Source organism: Pseudophryne corroboree, chromosome 2 (genome assembly GCF_028390025.1).
Source record: "Pseudophryne corroboree isolate aPseCor3 chromosome 2, aPseCor3.hap2, whole genome shotgun sequence".
NCBI classification, from domain to species: domain Eukaryota; kingdom Metazoa; phylum Chordata; class Amphibia; order Anura; family Myobatrachidae; genus Pseudophryne; species Pseudophryne corroboree.
The window spans coordinates 637196882-637221506 of NC_086445.1; the positions used below are offsets into that span (position 1 = coordinate 637196882).

General features: G+C 47.6%; 1 protein-coding gene across 1 annotated transcript in view; it reads right to left on the reverse strand.

Annotated features, from left to right (window-relative positions):
• RNPEP (arginyl aminopeptidase) overlaps window positions 1-24625 on the reverse strand; it is a 148546-nt gene that overhangs the window by 90377 nt on the left and 33544 nt on the right. The window contains exons 3-4 of the mRNA XM_063954935.1: window positions 6618-6763; window positions 6415-6531 (exon numbers count right to left, since the gene is read on the reverse strand). Of these exons, the coding sequence (XP_063811005.1) occupies window positions 6415-6531; window positions 6618-6763 (263 nt within the window). The remainder of the gene's footprint in view (window positions 1-6414; window positions 6532-6617; window positions 6764-24625) is intronic.

A 24625-nucleotide genomic window follows, 5' to 3' on the forward strand; every position in this document is an offset into this window, starting at 1 on the left:
CTGTGGAGCCCCAGCGTCATGCTGTGGACTTAGAGGAAGCGGGGGAGGACTTTTGCTCCTGGGAACTGGCTGTATGCTGCAGCTTTTTCCCTCTACCTCTGCCTCTGGGCAGAAAGGACACGCCTTTAACCCGCTTGCCCTTATTGGGCCGAAAGGACTGTACCTGATAATACGGTGCTTTCTTTGTCTGTGAGGGAACATGGGGTAAAAATGTAGACTTCCCAGCTGTTGCTGTGGAAACGAGGTCCGAGAGACCATCCCCGAACAACTCCTCACCCTTATAAGGCAAAACTTCCATGTGCCTTTTAGAATCTGCATCTCCTTTCCACTGCCGAGTCCATAACCCTCTCCTGACAGAAATGGACATTGCAGTTATTTTAGATGCCAGCCGGCAAATATCCCTCTGTGCATCCCTCATGTATAAGAGTGCGTCTTTAATATGCTCTACGGTTAGCAATATAGTGTCCCTGTCTAGGGTATCAATATTTTCCGACAGGGAATCTGACCACGCAGCTGCAGCACTGCACATCCATGCTGAAGCAATAGCTGGTCTCAGTATAACACCTGTGTGTGTATATATAGACTTCAGGATAGCCTCCTGCTTTCTATCAGCAGATTCCTTCAGGGCGGCCGTATCCGGAGACGGTAGTGCCACCTTCTTTGACAAGCGTGTGAGGGCTTTATCCACCCTAGGGGATGTTTCCCAACGTGACCTATCCTCTGGCGGGAAAGGGTACGCCATTAGTAACCTCTTAGAAATTACCAGTTTCTTATCGGGGGAAGCCCACGCTTCTTCACACACTTCATTTAATTCCTCAGATGGAGGAAAAACCACTAGTAGTTTTTTCTCTCCAAACATAATACCCTTTTTTGTGGTACCCGGGGTAACATCAGAAATATGCAACACATTTTTCATTGCCTCAATCATATAACGTGTGGCCCTATTGGAAGATACATTAGTCTCATCGTCGTCGACACTGGATTCAGTATCCGTGTCGACATCTGTGTCTGCCATCTGAGGTAGCGGGCGTTTTAGAGCCCCTGATGGCTTTTGAGACGCCTGGGCAGGCACAGGCTGAGAAGCCGGCTGTCCCATATTTGGTATGTCGTCAAACCTTTTATGCAAGGAGTCGACGCTGTCGCGTATTTCCTTCCACAGAACCATCCACTCAGGTGTCGACCCCGCAGGGGGTGACATCACATTTATCGGCACCTGCTCCGCCTCCACATAAGCCTCCTCATCAAACATGTTGACACAGCCGTACCGACACACCGCATACACACAGGGAATGCTCTGACAGAGGACAGGACCCCACAAAGCCCTTTGGGGAGACAGAGAGAGAGTATGCCAGCACACACCAGAGCGCTATATAACAGAGGGATCCCACTATAAATGAGTGTTTTTTTCCCTTATAGCTGCTTATTATATATATATATATATATATATATATATATATATATATATATATATATATATATATATATATATATATACATACATACATACATACTGCGCCTAAATTTAGTGCCCCCCCTCTCTTTTTTACCCTTATGTAGCTTGACACTGCAGGGGAGAGCCAGGGAGCGTCCTTCCAGCGGAGCTGTGAGGGAAAAATGGCGCCAGTGTGCTGAGGGAGATGGCCCCGCCCCTTTTGCGGCAGGGGTATTTTTACACCTATATAGCCTTCCTGACTATATATGGTGTAGATTTGCCAGCCTAGGTGTATTATATTGCCCTCAGGGCGCCCCCCCCAGCGCCCTGCACCCATCAGTGACCGGAGTGTGAGGTGTGCATGAGGAGCAATGGCGCACAGCTGCAGTGCTGTGCGCTACCTTGTTGAAGACAGAAGTCTTCTGCCGCCGATTTTCCGGAACACTTCTTGCTTCTGGCTCTGTAAGGGGGCCGGCGGCGCGGCTCCGGGACCGAACGATCGAGGTCGGGTCCTGTGTTCGATCCCTCTGGAGCTAATGGTGTCCAGTAGCCTAAGAAGCCCAAGCTACCACCAGTTAGGTAGGTTCGCTTCTTCTCCCCTTAGTCCCTCGCTGCAGTGAGTCTGTTGCCAGCAGATCTCACTGTAAAATAAAAAACCTAAAATATACTTTCTTTCTAGGAGCTCAGGAGAGCCCCTAGTGTGCATCCAGCTCAGCCGGGCACAAGATTCTAACTGAAGTCTGGAGGAGGGTCATAGTGGGAGGAGCCAGTGCACACCAGTAGTCTAAAGCTTTCTTTTAGTTGTGCCGAGTCTCCTGCAGAGCCGCTATTCCCCATGGTCCTTACGGAGTCCCAGCATCCACTTAGGACATCAGAGAAATAAATATATATATATATATATATATATATAATATATATATAATATATGCTGGAGGTACCAGGAACAGTTGTGCCAGCCACTAGCTAAAGAAGTGACAAGCAAACATATTGCTTCTCTAGCAGACATATTGTGCTAGGCAGCTTCATCAATTCCCAAGAAGATACTCATAGGTTGATTTTGTGATGTGATATATGTGTTTAAGTGTTTACGGCTAAACACATTGTTGTCCTTTTTTCTGTACCCAAGGTGAGGTAGGCACCAATGAGGCAAACCTGAATAGTGCCTGCTGTAAGACCACAACTTGAGGACACCACTCCGTAGCTGGGTTATTCCACATCCATTCAACACTGGTTTCAGACTGACCGTTTCAGATTGTAATAAAATTTGGTATAATAAATGTTGGCATGGGTGTAAAGAATAAAAAAAGGCAAACAGTGAGAGACTAAGGGGTATATGCAATTGCGGTCGAATTCCCGAAATTGTCGAAAAACGGGACTTTTTCGCCATAAAAAAAAAAAAAAAAAATCGACAATGCAATTCAGTACTTTCCGTCAAAAAAACGGACTTTCCAAATTCGACTTTTTGAAATTCGACATTTGTCAAATTCGACATTTCTGCAATGGTACAAATGCGGCAATTCGCCAAAAGTATATTCAATTGAAGTTTGGAAATTCGACAACAGTGCTTTTAGACAGTAAATTCGTCATTTTCAATCCGCCACACTTTGGTGGCGGAATCTAATAAAAAAATTTAAAAACATGTTTTTTTTGGTGTTTTTTTTATTGGTAATAGCATATCTATTTATATTAGAAGGGATTAGGTACTTGGTTTGTCTATTTTGGAGGCACAAGTATTATTTATATATTTTTAAAAATATATATATATTATTATTATTTTTTAAATGGAATGGTAAAAATCAGAAAAAAAACGGCCAGTGTCCAGATTATAATCCACGTACTTGGCAAAAAAACAAAACGGACACCCGGACCAAACGGACTGAAAGGGGTCCCATGTTTACACATGGGACCCCTTTCCCCGAATGCAGAGACCCCCCCGTGACTCCTGGCACAGATAGGTCTCTTCACCCAATCAGGAAGCGCTCGATTCAGAGCAGGGACGCACAAGGTCCTATTGCGGGGCTGTCACTCCAAGTGCCACTATACAGTGACTTACTGCAACTTACACCACGTGTACTACTGCCAACGGGACCCTGTTAGGAATCAGGAACCAACACATGGGTAATTATTCTTTGAGCACACGGTAAATCATTCCATAACCATTACCGTGAATTGTTTGCGCGACAAGCATTCTATAACACACTGAGACGCCAGTGTAGAAATCTTTATAACATCTGAGAGAGCACCTTTTCAATCTGATTTTAGTGTATATTCTGTATATTTTATATACCCTTCTTATTCATAAGTAAATTGAACAGCTTTCACCATATATGAATAAGATTAATTCTGTCTGTTCATTATAAATTTGTTATTTCTTGTATAAGAAGTCCTTCATCTGACATTAATTGTCAGTTTGTGTCATATGTTGTTTGTGTTTTATAAACATTTTGGATAAAATAATTAATTTTATTTACATTGAGTCTGAGTCAATTATTCTCCATGACAGACCACACACAGTTTATTTACAGAGTGTTTCATAGCGCAGAGTAATCTTTATTTGTTTTAAGTATGGTTGTAAAGAAAACACCCAAATCACAGGCTTATATGCACACTGGATTTGAAGTTAAATGCCTTTAAACCTGCAATTGTTTCATGAAAAATTTGCTATACCATTTTTTCTTAAAATTGCATTTGCAGCTCGCTTAATTGAGCTAAAGAGTTGGGCAAGTCTCATTTTAAACCTCTTTTATGGGCTTTCATATGATATAACACAGCTGTATGTTTCCATAGAAATGAAAAAAAAAAAAAAAAACAAGACTCAAAAAGCCATTTTTTTGTTCATACTATTGTTAATATGCACAGGCGCACAAAAGTGGAAAAATACTCCATGTGGAAAGACACTTCAATTGTGTTGAATAGGCCCACCTTTTACATTTCCTTGGACCACACAGTAGTGTCCCATTATTTCACACAGTCGTGGCCCTTAGTCATGTTATGCTACACAGTAGTACCCATTATACATGGAATACTACACAGTACTAGTGCCCCTTCTACACAATTCCCACAGTAATAGTGCCCCTTCCACATAACGCCCACAGTAGTAGTGTCGCATGTAATGCCCACAGTAGTAGTACCTCTTACCCATAACGCCCACAGTATTAGTGACACACAATGCCCACAGTAGTAGTGCCCTTTCCACATAATGCGCACTGTAGTAGTGCCCCTTACCCATAACGCCCAAAGGATTAGTGCCACACGTAGTACCCACAGTAGTAGTGCCCCTTACACTTAATGCCACATAGACACAATATTGCACTTACTTTACATGAAGCCCCACTCCTGCTTCAGCTGCCGTCAGACAGCATCTCGCGGTCATCACCACACACACAGCAACAGCATCCCACACATAGAAAACTTTGCTCAGGACAGCCTCTTTGTACCACCCTCCCACCCCACCCGATCACGGTGGCAAAAGCATTCTCTTCTGCATCTCCAGATCACAGCAGCGGGCATCCCCCAACCATACTCTTACACCCACCCCACCCCCCCCCCCTCGCCCGCTGATCACAGAGACAACAATCTCTGACCGCTCACACCCGATCATTTTTCATATAAAATTGCAGCTTTAAAAAGGCATATAGCTTCAATAACAGTGTACTTAGCAGCCTAAGATTTTTTTTTTTTTTTTTTTTTGGGGGGGGGCTTCCTTTACCCCCATGGCAGCATTTATTATACCAAATTTTATTACAATCTGAAATGGTCAGTCTGAAACCAGTGTTGATTTGGTGTGGAATAACCAAGCTACAGTCATTACTCAAGCACCCAATTCAGCGGGTAATCTGTATCAAAGCTAAACCCTATCCCCACGAGTAATAGACCAGATTCAAAATAAGGAGCAGTCCTCCTGATGGTTTACTTTTTCATTGAATTCGCTGTGGCTCTCAATACAGATACCCCCCTTAACGCAGTGAAGGGAGGGTTAACGACGGGAGAGATGTGTGCTGAGCGATCTTAACACAGACCACTCAGCACACATCTCTCCCCCGCTCAGCACAGCGCGATGTGCTGAGCGAGGGGGGGACGCACTAGATTGAGCCTGCATGCAGGCTCAATCTAGCACCGGCAATAGCGATGTACGGCTATCGCTGGGGGGCATACACACGGCAGATCCGTGCTTAAAATCTAAGCAACATAGTCAGATTGCTTAGATTTTAAACACTGATCTCTCCGTGTGTACCCTCCTTAAGACATCATAGCACTGTTCTCTGTCAGTTCAATTATTTTTTGGAAATGCGTTCGTACTACGTACAGATCTACTCCATTCAAGCTATTGGGAGTTCCTCATGGGTGTACTTAAGGCCCTTAGTTGTTCCTTCTTCATAGTACACAAAAGAGAAAATGGTGTTGTACGTACAACCCCATTTTCTTTTATGTACTTTGACTCTATTATTGGTTGTCATAGGTAGCACCCACCGCTAATGTAGAATTACATCAACCATATCTATCGGGGTAGTGTTCTCTTAAACCGAATCCATTAATACACTGTGCAGATTAACTCTTTCTGAAATTGTTCCCTCTTCATATAATTAATTATTTTTACATAACTTAGCATAGTGTTGCGGCGCTTGTGGTCTCCATTTTAATGGTAGCATAGTGGTGTGGCATGGGAGGAGGGTTTTTTTGTATGTTTTACTGTTGCCTGGGGCCCACCACAAACCTTAATCCGGCCGTGCAAATCAGGCTAATATGTTATGCATTTGATGCTAGCAAAATTTTCTTTTGAAGTTTTATCAGACACATACTATGAAAAAAAAAAGTTGTCCATATAATTTGCTCATTACTTAACATAACAAAAGCATCCTTAAGGGAGAAACAAAGTGCACAAACGTGACATGTGAGGTAATGTTTTGGAAAAGTCTGAGATACAAATATATAGGACTGAAATAAATACAATGATGATGAAGATTAAAAGATCAGAAACTCACCTTCCCCAAACATATGGTCCAAATAGTCTCTCCCCTACACTCAAGAACTCTTCTATTACGCCATCATATTCCTTTTTTGCAGCTTCAATCAAACACGGTTCTGCCCAAACCCTGCTTCTGCAAATACACATTTTCACAGAAACAGTAAGTACACAAGCAATCATATCCAGTTAGAGGATATAACTTCCCTTCCATTTCCTTACCTTGGTCCTACCTCTGCAGACACAATATCCCCAATTACTAAAGCCACAAGATAAGAACAAATGGGTTGTGTCATGTTGAAGATGAATGTACCACCTTGACGATCCCATTTATCTGCACTCATTAGTGCCGTGAAACCCTCTGGAACCTGTACGAAACACACACACAAAAAAGAAAGAAAAAAAATATGAGGTCAAAAAAAAAAAAAAAAAAAACACAAGGAAAATGAAAAGCTGGTGCTGGAAAGTTGTATAACGCTAGAGGTGTAAGTCACAGCTGCTGTGTAAGGTATACCAGAACCCAAAAGAAACACACTTATGTACAGTGCTAAGAAAAGACCATGAATTTAATATATGTAGTAAAAATGTATTGAATAATTAGAATATAATGGTCATGCTACATATTTCAATCATTTGACATTTACCGCATTAAAATACGGCTCAGCCAGACAGAAACTTTGCTAATCAGCTTCATTCCTGCTAATCGTTATATGGCTATAAACATTTTATTATTAACTTGAAAACTTAGTAGACCATTTTTATGATCATTACCATGAGAAGCACATTGCTTTAGTGAAAAGCTATGATGTGAAAACCTTCAGCAACACCACCATGCATTTTTATATTTATTTGGTTGTTGTATATTAGTGATGAATGAATTGTCTTTTAACCATTTCAGCAACAGAGAACAGTAGGACTAGTCCTAAGCACTAAAAATGTTGCATTTACCATACAGAGGGCTTAATTCAGACCTGATTGCATCAGCAAATTTATTCTCTAATGGGCAAAACCATGTGCACTGCAGGGGAGGGGGGGCAGATAAAGCATGTGCAGAGAGAGTTAGATTTGGATGGGTTGATGTTTCTGTGCAGGGTAAATACTGCCTGTTTTTTTTTTACAGTGCAATTTAGGATTTCAGTTTGAACACACCCCACACAAATCTTAACTCTCTCTGCACAGATTATATCTGCACCCCCTCCCGCACATGGTTTTGACCATTAGAGAACAAATTTGCTGCTTCGATCAGGTCTGAATAATCCACTAAAGTGCAAGAAATTGGGGTGGGCTAAGGTCCAGATTTGTCAAGCCTTGGGGAGTGATTGCACAGTGATAAATTACCAACCAATCAGCTCCTAACTCATGTTACAAGCTGTGTTTGAAAAATGTCAGTTAGGAGCGGATTAGTTGGCTCTTTATCACCATGCAATTTATCATTCCCCAAGGCTTGATAAATCTGGGCCTAAGTCTCTGTATCCTGGAACCTACAGATATATATAGGGGGACCCAAGGGGGAAATACTCACTGTAAAACTATGTACCCCCTAAGCAGTTACAGTCAGGTGACAACACTGACCAATAATCTGTTACACCGCAGAAACATTTAAGAAGTCCACAGATGGGGGACCCCCATCATTCTGGGTTCAATAAACTCAGGGGCACACATTTGTAAGAGGGGAGTTCCCTCACCCAAAACATGTGGCCCCTTAGTAGGTGTTCTATGCTGATAACCTGAACATAACACCCTCAACTGCAAGAAGCATTAAAAACAAAAACAGGCAACTCTCAATTAATACATTACATTTTTTATATTTTTTTTTATTGTGTTCCTTGTTGAGCTACATTATTTCTGCACAGTGTTTGCATTTAATTCAAGGTGAAGAATAGAAGAAAAAATAGGATTTTAATTACCTACCGGTAAATCCTTTTCTCGTAGTTCGTAGGAGATACTGGGAATCCATTTAGTAACATGGGGTATAGACTGGTCCACTAGAAGCCATGGGCACTTTAAGAAATTGATAGTGTGCGCTGGCTCCTCCCTCTATGCCCCTCCTACCAGAATCAGGCTAGGAAACAGTGCCCGAGGAGACTGACATACTTCGAAAGAAGGATAGATAAGGAAAGTGGTGAGATTACGAACCAGCACACACATAACAAGGGGAAAGCCATGCTAACCAAATCTGAAACAGAAACAGCAACAGCTGAACCAACCAGGCGGGCGCCCAGTATCCCCTATGGACTACAAGAAAAGGATTTACCAGTAGGTAATTAAAATCCTATTTTCTCTTACCACAGGGATGTACCAAAGCTCCCAAACCGGGTGGGAGAGTGCTGAGGTTCCTGCAGAACTGACTGACCAAAATGAAGGTCCTCAGAGGCCAAAGTATCGAACTTGTAAAACTTAGCAAACATGTTCGAACCAGACCAAGTAGCTGCTCGGCAGAGCTGTAAAGCAGAGACACCCCGGGCAGCTGCCCAAGTAGACCTAGTAGAGTGGGCCTGTACAGATTTTGGAATCGGCAAACCTGCCGTGGAATAAGCATGCTGGATAGTGAGCCTGATCCAGCGTGCAATGGACTGTTTTGAAGCAGGACACCCAATCTTATTGGGATCATAAAGAACGAACAACGAGTCAGTTTTCCTGAGACGAGTAGTCTGCTTCACATATACCTTCAAAGCCCTTACAACATCCAAAGACTTGAACGTAGCAGAGGTGTCCGTAACAACCGGAACCACTATAGGTTGGTTGATGTGAAACGCAGACACCACCTTAGGAAGAAATTGCTGACGAGTACAGAGTTCAGCTCTGTCCTCATGGAAAATCAGGTAGGGGCTCTTGTGAGACAACGCCCCCAGGTCTGACACACGCCTTGCTGAAGCAAAGGCCAACAGTGTGACGATCTTCCACGTAAGATACTTTCCGTCTACCTCCTGTATCGGTTCAAACCAGTCCGAATGGAGGAACTGCAGCAGCAAATTGAGATCTCAAGTTGCCGTGGGGGGCACAAAAGGAGGTTGGATGTGCAGAACACCTTTCAAGAACGTCTGGACCTCAGGGAGAGAAGCCAATTGTTTCTGAAAGAAAATAGACATGGCCGAAATCTGGACTTTTATGGAGCCTAGGCGTGGGCCCACATCCGCTCCCGACTGCAGAAAAAGCAGGAAACGTCCCAGATGAAATTCCACCGCAGAAAATTGTCTGCTTTCACACCAAGAGACATATATCTTCCAGATACAATGGTAATGTTTAGACGTTACCCCCTTTCTGGCTTGGATCATATTTGACATGACCTTGTCAGGAATCCCTCTTTTGGCTAGGATCAATCATTCAACTTCCATGCCGTTAAACGTAGCTGCGGTAAGTCTTGATAGACGAACGGGCCCTGTTGCAGAAGCTCCTCTCGAAGAGGCAGAGGCCACGGATCTTCGATCAGTATTTCCAGAAGATCCGCATACCAGGCCCTTTGTGGCCAGTCCGGAGCAATGAGGATTGCTTGAACCTTTTCCCTTTTTATTTTTTTAGAATTCTTGAGATCAGAGGAAGTGGAGGAAACACATACAGCAGCTGGAACACCCACGGAGTTGTCACGGCGTCCACCGCCACTGCCTGAGGGTCTCTCAACCTGGAACAATACCGCTTAAGCTTCTTGTTGAGTCGAGAGGCCATCATGTCAATCTGTGGGTAACCCCACCGATGCGTCAGCCACTGGAACATCTCCGGGTGGAGGCCCCATTCCCATGGATGCAGGTCTTGTCTGCTAAGGAAGTCTGCTTCCCAGTTGTCCACTCCCGGAATGAAGACTGCCGACAACGCTACAGAGTGTTTTTCCGCCCAGAGGAGAATTCTTGACACCTCTGACATTGCGGCTCTGCTTTTCGTTTGCGGAGAAGGAACATCATCTCTGCCATCACTTTGGTGAACACCCTCGGTACCGTGGAGAGACCAAATGGCATGGCCTGGAACTGGTAGGGACAGTCCTGCAGAGCAAACCGTAGATAAGCCTGATGAGGCGGCCAGATCGGGATGTGAAGGTACGCATCCTTGATATCCAAGCGCACTAGGAATTCCCCCTCCTCCATACCTGAAATCACCGCTCTCAGAGACTCCATCTTGAATTTGAACACTTGTAAGTATGGGTTTAACGACTTGAGGTTCAAAATCGGTCTTACCGAACCGTCCAGTTTCGGAACTACAAACAAGCTGGAATAGTAACCCTTGTTTAGTAGGTGAGGTGGAACTGGAACAATGACCTGGGTCTGTACCAGTTTTTGAATGGCGTCCTGTAAAGTTATACTTGCTTCTCGTGAAACTGGTAAGCCCGATTTGAAGAATCTGAGGTGGGAGCTCCTAGAATTCCAGTCTGTAGCCCTGGGATATAAGGCCCCCCCCCCCCCCAGCCGTCACAACCCCCGCCGTCACCCCCCAAAGTCCCAGGTAGGCTGGTGCCATCCAGTCCTGCCTGATAGACGTGACTGGCTCCTCCGGGCTCTATCCTTCTCTCAAAGTATGTCCATCTCCTCGGGCACAGTTTCCTAGACTGAGTCTGGTAGGAGGGGCAATACACACACACATTATATATATATATAATGTTCATGCCTGCCTTGAAGACGGTGCTTGTAGCACCGAAACGTCGGCCTTGTTAAGGCATCTTGTAACTTCTTAAACATGCTTCAGTAAAAACTTTTCTACTTTTGAAAACCGAGTGCCGCAGTCTCCATGTTCACTATATATATATATATATATATATATATATATCCTATATATATATATCCTATATATTAGCCCTGTGACTCTGTGCCTGCATTTCTAACGCTGGGCGGAGTCACAGGCACAGATCTGGGTGGCTAGATGCAGGCCAGGAACAGTCCCCTCCCTCGGTCCGCCCAGTCCCCTCCCCATCTCCGCCCACTCCCCTCTCTCCCCCCTCCCTGTACACTCCCTGCACCCTGGTGACACTGCAGCCGGTGACTGCTCAGCTGCCGCACAGTCCGGAGGAGAATGCCGTGGACGAACTCTGACTGCGGCACCCACAGCCTCCACAACATCCACAGACACTCCCACCCGCGGCACCCACACCGGCAGCACCCCCCACCTGCGGCACTCACTCCCCCACCCATGGCACCCACATCTGCAGTACCCCCCGCTCTTCCACCACCCGCGGCACTCCCGCCCCTCCCCCACCCATAGCAGCCACATCTGCAGCAACCCCCACCCGCGGCACTCCCGCCCCTCCCCCACCCATAGCACCCACATCTGCAGCACCCCCCGCCCCTCCCCCACCCATAGCAGCCACATCTGTAGCACCCCTCACCCACCAGCGGCACTCCCGCACCTCCCCCACCCATAGCAGCCACATCTGCAGCACCCCCCGCCCCTCCCCCACCCATAGCAGGCACATCTGCAGCACCCCCCGCCCCTCCCCAATCCCCTCCCCCACATCTCCAGCAACCCCCGCCCCTCCCCCACCCGCAGCACTCATGCCCCCTCCTCCCACCCATAGCACCCACATCTGCAGCACCCCCACCCCTCCCCCACCCACGGCACTCCCGCCCCTCCCCCACCCGAGGCACTCCCACCCATAGCACCCACAACTGCAGCACCCACCACCCCTCCCACACCCGCGGCACTCCCGCCCCATCCGTAGCACCCACACCTGCAGCACCCTCCCCCATCCGCAGCACCCCCGCCCCTCCCCCACCCGCGGCTCCCACATCTGTCCCCCACCCACGGTACATGCCCCTCCCCCACCCACACCACTCCCACCCGTAGCACCCACAAACCGCGCCGCCCCCCTTCTCTCCCACCCGTGGTAGCCCCGCCCATCCCCCACCCCCTTACCCAGCTCCCTCCCCCCTACACCCCCACCCCACACGCACCTCTCACCCCCCCGCACCTTCCCCACCCGTGGCATCCACCACATCTGCCCCCCACCCGCAGCACACCCCCCGCCCGCTGCACTTCCTCCCCCACCCTTAACACCCCCCGCCCGCTGCACTTCCTCCCCCACCCTTAACACCCCCTCCCCACCCACAGCACCCCCGCACCTCCCCCACGCTACACCCCCACCACCCCACCTGCCCCTCCCCCACCAGCGGCATCCACCACATCCCCCCCCACCCATAGCACCCACCACCCCTCCCCACCCCCATACCCACCTCTCCCCCCTACACCACCGCTCCCTCCGCCCCTCCCCCACCCGTGGCACCCACCACATTCGCCCCCCACCCTCTGTACTCCCGCCCCCTCCCCACCCATAGCACCCACACCCGCAGCACCCCCTCCCCTGCCCGCAGCGCATCCAGACCCCACCACACCCCCGCAGCCGCACCTCTCCCACCCCCATACCCGCCTCTCCCTCCACCCCACCCGCACCTCCCCCACCCGCAGCACCCACCACATCCGCCCCCCACCTACGGCACAAGCTCCTCCCCCGCACTCTCCACCCCACCCGCGGCACCTACCACATCCATCCCCCACCCACAGCACACGCCCCTCCCCCACCCGTAGCACCCACAATCCCCGGCACCCCCTGCCCCTCCCACCCCCATACCCCCCGCAACATAAAACCCGCCCCTCCCCCACCCACAGTATCCACCACATCCGCTCCCCACCCGCGGCATCCACCACATCCGCCTCGCACCCCCTACCCCACCCGTAGCACCCCCCACCCCTCCCACATACCTAGGCACTCCTGCCCCCACCCGCAGCACCCCCCACCCCTCCTCCACCCATGGCACCCACCACATCCGCCCCCCGCACACGCCCCTCCCCCACCCGTATCACCGGCAACCCCCTTGCCCCTCCCCCACCCGCAGTACCCCCGCACCTCCCCCACCTATCCCTCCGCTACACCCCCGCACCCTCCCCTCCCCCAACCCACCTCTCCCACCCCCCTGCACCCTCCACCCCACCCACAGCACATACAGCATCCACCACATCCGCCCCCACCCGTAGCTCCACCACCCGCGGCACCCCCATACCCACCTCTCCCCCCGCTACACCCCCGCATCCTCCACTCCACCCGCCGCACCAACAGCATCTACCACATCTGCCCCCCAACCACTGCACATGCCCCCCCTCACACCCACAGCATCCACCACATTCCCCTCCCACCCACGGCACTCCCGCTTCCTCCCCCACCCGTAGCACCCACACCCGCAGCACCCCAACGTCTCTGCCACCTGTGGGCACGTTGTGTATCAACGTCTCTGGCACCTGTGGGCACGTTGTGCATCAACGTCTCTGGCACCTGTGGGCAAGTTGTGCATCAACGTCTCTGGCACCTGTGGGCAAGTTGTGCATCAACGTCTCTGGCACCTGTGGGCACGTTGTGCATCAACGTCTCTGGCACCTGTGGGCACGTTGTGCATCAACGTCTCTGGCACCTGTGGGCACGTTGTGCATCAACGTCTCTGGCACCTGTGGGCACGTTGTGCATCAACGTCTCTGGCACCTGTGGGCACATTGTGCATCAACGTCTCTGCCACCTGTGGGCACGTTGTGCATCAACGTCTCTGCCACCTGTGGGCACGTTGTGCATCAACGTCTCTGCCACCTGTGGGCACGTTGTGCATCAACGTCTCTGCCACCTGTGGGCACGTTGTGCATCAACGCCTCTGCCACCTGTGGGCACGTTGTGCATCAACGCCTCTGCCACCTGTGGGCACGTTGTGCATCAACGTCTCTGCCACCTGTGGGCACTGTGTGCATCAACGTCTCTGCCACCTGTGGGCACTGTGTGCATCAACGTCTCTGCCACCTGTGGGCACTGTGTGCATCAACGCCTCTGCTACCTGTGGGCACTGTGTGCATCAACGTCTCTGCTACCTGTGGGCACTGTGTGCATCAACGGCTCTGCTACCTGTGGCCGCTGTGTGTATAAGCGGCTCTGCTACCTGTGGCCGCTGTGTGTATAAGCGGCTCTGCTACCTGTGGCCGCTGTGTGTATAAGCGGCTCTGCTACCTGTGGCCGCTGTGTGTATAAGCGGCTCTGCTATCTGTGATTATTGTGTGTGTATAAGCTGCCCTGCTACCTCTGGCCACTGTGTGGATACGTGGCTCTGATACCTGTGGCCACTGTGTGTATAAGCTGCGCTGGTACCTGTGAGCACTGTGTGTATAAGCGGCTGTGCTACCTGTGTGTATAAGCGGCTCTGCTACCTGTGGGTATTGTGTGTATAAGCGGCTTTGCTACCTGTGGGTATTGTGTGTATAAGCGGCTCTGCTACCTGTGGGTATTGTGTGTATAAGGTGCCCTGCTACATCTGGCCACTGTGTGGATACGTGGCTCCGTTACCTGTGTCCAGTGTGTGTATAAGCAGCTCAGCTACCTGTGTCCATTGTGTGTATACGCGGCTCTGATACCTGTGGCCACTGTGTGTATAAGCTGCGCTGCATACACTGGCAGTATATACTACACTACGTTATTCATTGTGCCCTGCGGCCACTCTTTACGCCCTCACAAAGGGCTACGCCCCCTTGACAATCGCACACCCTTGCAATATTCACCCAATAGCATAAACTTTTTTGCAGGTATTACTACATATAATAACAATTATAGCACAGCTGAAGCCCGTGCAGAGGTTAACGGGTCATAGAATCTTGCAATGGTATTTTCTGTCTAACACCTTGCCTCTCTTTATCCTCTCCCTACCACCATGCCTCTCCCTATCCTTTACCGATCGCACAGCGTTTCTGTACATTCCCTTTCTCCCCCCCTACGCCTCTCTCTCTTTTCTCAACCGGACACCATTTCTGTATGCCCTCTATACTGCCCTGTGTTTCTGATTCTGTTATCTACCGGCCTGCGTATGTCCAAAGGTGTGCAGGGGTAAACAGGGCGTAGCCCCTAACAACGGTGCGAAGAGCGCCCGTAGGGCACAATGAATCACATATATATATATATATTTATTATCTCCACACCACATACCGTACAACTGGAGTAACAGTAAACCAGATAACAGTATGAAACAACAACAAGCTGAAAACCATAAATACACAACCCGTGTATAAACTAACTTAACCCGCAAGAATATACTGCAAGCAACAGTCCGCACTGGGATGGGCGCCCAGCATCCTCTACGGACTAGGAGAAAAGGATTTACCGGTAGGTACTAAAATCCTATTTTCTCTTACATCCTAGAGGATGCTGGGGACTCCAAAAGGACCATGGGGTTTATACCAAAGCTCCAGACCGGGCGGGAGAGTGCAGACGACTCTGCCGCACCGACTAAACAAACGCAAGGTTCTCATCAGCCAGGGTATCAAACTTATAGAACTTAGCAAAAGTGTTTGAACCCGACCAGGTAGCAGCTCGGCAAAGCTGTAAAGCCAAGACGCCTCGGGCAGCCGCCCAAGATGAGCCCACTTTTCTGGTAGAATGGGCTTTTATTGACTTCGGCACTGGTAGCCCAGCCGAAGAATGAGCTTGCTGAATCGTACTACAAATCCAGCGTGCAATAGTCTGTTTCGAAGCAGGATGACCAATCTTGTTGGAAGCATACAGGATAAACAGCGCCTCAGTTTTCCTGGCAACAGCCGTTCTGCCGACGTAGATTTTCAAAGCTCTCACAACATCAAGAGACTTTGGAACTGCCACAGCATCCGTAGCCACCGGCACCACAATAGGTTGGTTAATGTGAAACGAAGAAACCACCTTCAGCAGAAATTGTTGACGAGTCCTCAATTCCGCCCTATCCGCATGAAAAATCAAGTACGGGCTCTTATGAGATAAGGCCGCCAACTCTGACACTCGCCTGGCAGACGCCAGCGCCAACAGCATGACTACCTTCCAAGTGAGAAACTTCAACTCAACCTTACGAAAAGGTTCAAACCAGGAAGACATGAGAAACTGCAATACCACCTCAAGATCCCATGGTGCCACAGGAGGCACAAACGGAGGATTGATATGCATCACTCCTTTCACAAAAGTCTGAACCTCTGGGAGGACAGCTAATTCCTTTTGAAAGAAAAAAGACAAAGCCGAAATCTGCACTTTGATGGAGCCTAATTTCAGGCCTGCATCTACACCTGCCTGCAAAAAGTGGAGAAATCGACCCAAGTGAAATTCTTCCGCAGGAGCCATTTTAGTCTCACACCAAGAAACATACTTTCTCCAAATACGGTGATAATGTCTCGCCGTAACCTCCTTCCTAGCCTTAATGAGAATGGGAATGACCTCCCCGGGAATACCCTTACGAGCTAAGATCTGGCGCTCAACTTCCATGCCGTCAAACGCAGCCGCTGTAAGTCTGGAAACACGCATGGACCCTGCAACAACAGGTCCTCTCTTAGAGGAAGTGGTCAAGGATCTTCCACTAGTAATTCCTGAAGATCCGGATACCAGGCCCTTCTTGGCCAATCTGGAACGACGAGAATCGCCTGAACCCTCGCTCGTCGAATGATCCCCAGTACCTTTGGAATGAGAGGAAGTGGAGGGAACACATACACCGACTGGAACACCCACGGAGACACCAGGGCATCCACTGCACTGGCTTGGGGGTCCCTTGACCTGGAACAATACCTCGGGAGCTTCTTTTTGAGACGAGACGCCATCATGTCGATCAGCGGAATTCCCCAACGCTTTGTCACCTCTGCAAATACCTCTTGGTGAAGAGCCCACTCTCCCGGATGGAGATCGTGTCTGCTGAGGAAATCTGCTTCCCAGTTGTCCACTCCCGGAAGGAAGACTGCTGACAGGGTGCTCACGTGTTCCGCCCAGCGAAGGATTCTTGTGGCCTCCGCCATTGCCGCTTTGCTCCTTGTTCCGCCTTGACGGTTTATATGTGCCACCGCTGTGATGTTGTCCGACTGTACCAGGACAGGTCGACCCTGAAGAAGGCTTCTTGCTTGTAGCAGGCCGTTGTAAATGGCTCTTAACTCGAGAACATTTATGTGGAGATAAGCTTCCTGGAGCGACCATTTCCACTGGAAGTTTCTTCCTTGGGTGACTGCGCACCAGCCCCGGAGACTTACATCTGTTGTCAGAAGTACCCAGTCCTGAACACCGAACCGGCGTCCTCCTAGGAGGTGAGAACTTTGTAGCTACCACAGGAGAGAAATTCTGGCTCTGGGAGATAGACTTATCTTCCGGTGCATGTGCAGGTGAGACCCGGACAATTTGCTCAGCAAGTCCCACTGAAACACCCGGGCATGAAACCTGCCAAACGGAATGGCTTCGTACGCCGCAACCATTTTCCCCAGAACCAGAGTACAGTGATGGATTGACACACTTGTCGGCCTCAGAAGTTCCCTGACCATCGTCTGCAGTTCCAGAGCTTTTTCTTCTGGAAGAAATACTCTCCGTAACTCCGTGTCCAGAATCACGCCCAGAAAAGGCAGCCGAGTGGTCGGAATCAACTGAGATTTTGGCAAATTGAGCACCCAACCATGCTGTCGCAGAACAGACAGCGACAAATTTACACTTCTCAGCAACCGTTCCTTGGACCTCGCCTTTATCAGGAGATCGTCCAAGTACGGGATAATTGTAACCCCTTGCTTGCGAAGGAAAACCATCATTTCTGCCATGACCTTGGTGAAAATCCTCGGGACCGTGGAAAGCCCAAACGGCAACATCTGAAATTGGTAATGAGAATCCAGTATCGCAAACCTGACGAAGGCCTGATGCAAAGGATATATTGGGACGTGTAAGTAGGCATCCTTTATATCGACTGACGCCCTAAAATCCCCCCTTCTAGGCTGGAAATCACAGCTCGAAGAGATTCCATCTTGAACTTGAAAACTTTCAAGTATGGATTGAGGGATTTTAGATTCAGAATCGGTCTGACCGAACAGTCTGGCTTCGGCACAACAAAGAAGCTCGAGTAGAACCCCTCCCCCCGTTGGGACGGGGGAACGGGAACAATGACCCTCTGTTGACACAATTTTTGTATCGCTGCCAGCACCACCTCCCTGTCCGGAAGAGACACTGGTAAGGCCGAAATGAAAAACCGGTGAGGAGGCACCTCCCGAAACTCCAGCTTGTATTCCCTGAGACACAATCTCTAGGACCCAAGTCTGATTGAATCCAGACCTGACTGAAGATCCGCAGACGGCCCCCCACCGGTCCGGACTCCCACAAGGAAGCCCCAGCTTCATGCGGTGGACTTGGTAGAGGCAGGGGAGTACTTTTGGTCCTGGGTGCCTGACACGGAAGGCGACTTCCTTCCCCTTCCTCTACCCTTTGAAGCGAGGAAGGACGCACCTTTTCCACGCCTGTATTTATTTGGACGAAAGGACTGCAACTTCTGATGTGGTGCCTTTTTCTGTTGTGTGGGAACATAGTGTTATATAGATAATATATTCCACTTAGGCGCTCCCTGGATTTAACATGAGGATGGATCACACCTATATAATGTATGTCCTTACTGGCAACTGCCGTTCAGGTACATAACAAGGAGAAACAAAAAATAAAAGACACAATAGTGTAGAATGCTTTTGTCAGATGGCACTGAGTTCTATTTTCAATACATCTCACTCACAAGACTCCAAATGGTTTAAGGCACATCTTGGTACCTTTAGAAATATCCAGCTCCACAGAATTCCAACAGTTCAATAAACAGCCTCTTCCAATGTACATATAACAAGAAGAGGAAGAAAAAATAGTGCAATACACTCTTGGACAAACGGATATTTATTTTTACACTGATGCACTCACATGTTAGATAAATAAAACAGGCATATCTCAAATCGATATCCTCCTTCCCAAATGACACCCCACTGGATTGCTGAGATGGTATTTGCAGCAGGTATAGTCAGAGTCCCGGTAACTCACGGCTTTCCTTCCAGAAGGTAGATGAGGGATGTAGAGGGAATCGTCAGGACACACAGCACAATTCCGCTTAACGCGTTTCGGTTGTAACCTTTCTCAAAAGCGGATTGTGCATTACTAAATCTCTCCCCTATATATACCCCTATGATCCTAAAGAACAAGTTTCAGGTGTGACAATATGAATTGCGTGATTCAAAGACGCCGCGCTCCCGCGGTCGTCACTTCCGGTCTCGTGACATGAAGTCTTTTATGTACTTCCGCCCGGCCGTTGTGGATTTTCTTGCGTTTCAAAGTGCGTCCCAGCGCTTTGAACGTCATTTCCGGTCATACGGTCCGGTGTAAATTTACTTCCCTGCATTTCAAAATGTATTCCAATACTTGAAACGTTTCCGGATATATAATCTTTGTTGGAAGACAAATTTCTTGAAGCATGATAAAGTTTATTTGCGGGTCACATACGTCCCGGAAGTCATCATAGACGTAGTTTGCAGTAGTAGTAGTAGTAGAACATCATAAAAGTGCATAAGTAAAAAAATATAATCAAAATTAACATAACAGATATTAATTCTATATTCATATAAAATCTTCATTAAAATATTCAATGGAGTAATAAAAAATACATATATCAATTTAAAAACCACTTCAATTCAAATTCCCCATTAAGGCCCTGTGGAACTAATGTTTTCAAATTAAAAATCCATTTCATTTTGGTTTTTGCTAGCCTAGTTTCAATATTTTTATTTTTCCATGTTCCCTTAACTAGTTCTATTCCCCAAAAATTTCTTATTGCACACTCTTTTGAATCATGTTGTTGTTTAAAATGCATAGAAAGGGTATGTGTTTCTAATCCCTTTCTAATGTTATAAATGTGTTCACAGAGTCTTGTTTTTAGCATCCTAGTAGTCTTTCCAACATAAATGATGCCACTACTATTGTGTCTTTTATTTTTTGTTTCTCCTTGTTATGTACCTGAACGGCAGTTGCCAGTAAGGACATACATTATATAGGTGTGATCCATCCTCATGTTAAATCCAGGGAGCGCCTAAGTGGAATATATTATCTATATAACATTGTGAAAATTTTGTGAAGTAGGTGAAACTTCATTTATATTGTCACTGGGCTGACCTCTGGGTCTCATTGCGCACTCTATAATCACCTTCAATTCTTTTTCAGTGTGGGAACATAGGGAAGAAAAGAGGACTTGCCCATAGTCGCGGTAGAGACCAGGTCAGTCAAGCCGTCCCTAAACAAGACATTATCTTTGAAGGGTAAAGCTTCCATAGCTCTCTTGGAGTTGGCATCAGCATTCCATTGATGGATCCACAACGCCCTCCTGGCCGATATCGACATGGCATTGGCTCTTGATCCCAAGAGACAAACATCCCTCGCCGCATCCTGCAGGTAATCTGAAGCGTCCTTGATATAACCAAGAGTCAAAAGAACATTATCTTTATCAAGGGTATCCATATCATTAGCTAAATTCTCAGCCCATTTAGCAATAGCACTACTCACCCATACCGACGCCACAGCAGGTCTGAGCAATGCACCCGAATTAGCGAAAATGGACTTCAGAGACGTCTCCAGCTTGCGATCCGCCGGATCCTTGAGAGCTGCCGTGTCAGGAGACGGAAGCGCCACTTTCTTAGACAAACGAGATAGAGCTTTGTCAACATTTGGAGACGACTCCCATTTTTCCCTGTCATCAGAGGGGAAAGGATACGCCATGTAAATCCTCTTGGGAATCTGCCACCTCTTGTCCGGCAACTCCCAAGCCTTTTCACAAAGAGTATTCATTTCATGAGAGGGGGGAAACTTCCTCAGGTTTTTTTCCCTTGAACAAGCAAATCCTTGTTTCCTGTACCGCAGGTTCATCAGAAATGCGCAAAACATCTTTTATAGCCACAATCATGTACTGAATACTTTTAACTAACCGTGGATGTAAAGCAGCCTCAGTGAAATCGACCTCGGAATCAGAGTCCGTGTCTGTATCAGTATCTACCACTGGAGTAAATGCCCCGCTTTTGCGACCCCGATGGGGTCTGCACCTGAGACAGCCTCCTCCATGGACTTTTTCCACACCTGTGTCTGTGACTCGGATTTATCCAACCTCTTTGACAAAGAAGCTACATTCGTATTAATTGTACTTAGCAATGTGAGTAAATCAGGTGTCGGCTGCGCCGACAGGGCCAAATCTAGACCCGCATCTGCTCCCCCAATAACCTCCTCCAGTGAATAACATTCAGCCTCAGACATGCCGACATGTATTATCGACACACGGACACACACACAGAATGTCTCAGCTAGGGGACAGGCCCACAATGAAGCCCAGATAGAGATACACAGAGGGAGTATGCCAGCTCACACCCCAGCGCCCATATATCCCGTCAAGGGATATATGTGACCAGCGCTGCTTAAAGTATAATAAAATGCACCACAAACGGAGACAGATATTGTCCTTTAATATATATTTAGAATAAGGAGGGGGTGACATACATATAATTATTTACAAAGTCACACAAATCACTATTACTTACCCCTATTATCTTAAGTTAGAATATTAAAAGTTACGTTTTAAAATTAACAATTTAATCATCAAATATACAAAATATAAGAGTGCTCCAAAAAAGTAATCTTTCTTTTTTTTTTGGCAACTGCCAATAAGTAGATATTAACGTGTTATTAATGTATCAAGAGTTTATCCAAAAGGATACTATAAACTGTACAGCAGAATGTTCTTTGAAGCATTAACGTTTGAGACACTTAAAACATTGGTTATACAGTTTCAATATAGTAAAATAGTATGATGTGAATGGATTCAACTGCTTTATCACAATATTAAGAGGTAATTATAACGTCACAAATAAAAAGTTTAAAATTAGCAACAGGCCATAGCAAAAGTTATAACAATCCAAATCTTCCCATGTAATGTGGGTAATGTAAATGAGTAAGTAAAAGAACAGTCTGATTTTATTAGCATACTGACAACATCAGATCCAAAGCAAGAGTAGTAGTGTTGTCTCTAATGCAACCATCAGAAATAACATCATTAGTGGAACGCAATTATAGTATTCCATCACAGTGTGGGAATGTTATAAATGATTAGGAGGAAGAGACATATTAGCAATGGATTTATGTAATATTTGATTTTTATTAGAAATAGTATTAAACGTAACAAGTTTGTTAAGTACAATCTAGACAAAAGGTGTATTTAATAACCAGTTAAATGGGATATTCAGTTAAGAGTCTGTTTTTTGGCACCCGTTAAATCTGTGATAAGTTCACGGTCCTATGTGTTTTCACTGACCGATGTCGTGAAAACAGGCATATTATCAGGAATTTTTCTTTCAGAGCCTGCTGAGGGCCTGAAAAAATAGGATTTTGATAACCTACCGGTAAATCCTTTTCTCCTAGTCCGTAGAGGATGCTGGGGACGACATCAAGACCATGGGGTATAGAAGGGATACGCAGGAGACATGGGCACTCTAAAGACTTTTCATTGGGTGTGAACTAGCTCCCCCTCTATGCACCTCCTCCAGACCTCAGTTGTAGGAACTGTGCCCAGGGAGACTGACATTTTGAGGAAAGGAATTACTTAACTAGTGGTGAGATATCTACCAACTCATACCCTCAACCATGCCGCACACATGGCATTCAACATAACACACGCCAACAGGCATGAACCAATTGCAGCAACATGCTGAAACCAAGATAATACAACTTGTGTAACTCTGATAACTAAACTGCAGGTAAAGTACGCACTGGGACGGGCACCCAGCATCCTCAACGGACTAGGAGAAAAGGATTTTCCGGTAGGTTATCAAAATCCTATTTTATCATACGTCCTAGAGGATGCTGGGGACGACATTAAGACCATGGGGTGTATACCAAAGCTCCAGTACGGGCGGGAGAGTGCGGATGACCCTGCAGCACAGATTGACCAAACTTGAGGTCCTCATCGGCCAAGGTGTCAAACTTGTAGAACTTAGCAAATGTGTTTGACCCTGACCAAGTAGCTGCTCGGCAAAGTTGTAATGCCGAGACCCCCCGGGCAGCTGCCCAGAATGAGTCCACCTTCCTAGTGGAGTGGGCCTTTACTGACGTCGGTAACGACAATCCAGCCGTAGTATGAGCTTGCTGAATCGTATTTCTAATCCAACATGCAATAGTCTGCTTGGAAGCAGGACAGCCAATCTAGTTGTGATCACACAGGACAAATAGAGTCTCTGTTTTCCATATACGAGCCGTTCTAGCAACATAGATTTTCAAAGCTCTAACCACATCTAGAGATTTTGACTCAGTGAATGTGTCAGTAATTACTGGCACAACAATAGGTTGGTTTATGTGGAAAGATGAAACCACCTTCGGAAGAAAATGTTGACAAGTCCTCAACTCTGCCCTATCTTCATGGAAGATCAGGTAAGGGCTCTTGTGAGACAAGGCCCCCAATTCAGACACCCGCCTTGCGGATGCCAAAGCCAAAAGCATCACCACTTTCCAAGTGAGAAATTTCAACTCTATCTTTTGTAGAGGCTCAAACCAATCCGATTGAAGGAACTGCAATACCACGTTAAGGTCCCATGGTGTCACTGGAGGCACGAATGGAGGCTGGATGTGCAGAACCCCTTTCACAAAGGTCTGAATCTCTGGAAGAGAGGCCAATTGTTTCTGGAAGAACACTGACAAGGCCGAAATCTGGACCTTCATTGATGCCAATCGGAGGCCCGCCTACACACCATCCTGCAAAAAAAATGGAGAAAACGTCCTAAATGAAACTCTTCCATAGGAGCTTCCTTGGATTCACACCAAGATACATATTTTCTCCAAATACGGTGGTAATGTTTCGACGTTACTCCCTTTCTGGCCTGAATAAGGGTGGGGATGACCTCCTCGGGAATACCCTTCCTGGCTAGGATACGGCGCTCAACAGCCATGCCGTCAAACGTAGGCGCGGTAAGTCTTGGTACACACACGGTCCCTCCGCCATTGCCGCTCTGCTTTTCGTTCCGCCCTGCCTGTTTATGTATGCGACTGCTGTTACATTGTCCGCCTGGATTTGCACGGGACGGTCTTGAAGAAGATGTACCGCTTGTTGAAGGCCGTTGTAAATGGCTCTTAGCTCCAGAACGTTTATGTGAAGGCAGGCTTCCTGTTGTGACCAACGTCCCTGGAAGTTTTCTCCCTGAGAGACTGCTCCCCAGCCTCGGAGACTTGCATCCGTGGTTACCAGGACCCAGTCCTGAATCTCGAACCTGCGTCCCTCTAGTAGGTGAGAGCTGTGTAACCACCACAGGAGCGAAATCCTGGTTTTTGACGACAGGATTATCTTTCTGTGCATGTGTAGGTGTGACCCCGAACACTTGTCCAACAGGTCCCACTGGAATACTCTGGCATGGAACCTGCCAAACTGTATGGCCTTGTAGGCCGCCACCATCTTCCCCAACAACCTAATCCACTGATGGATCAA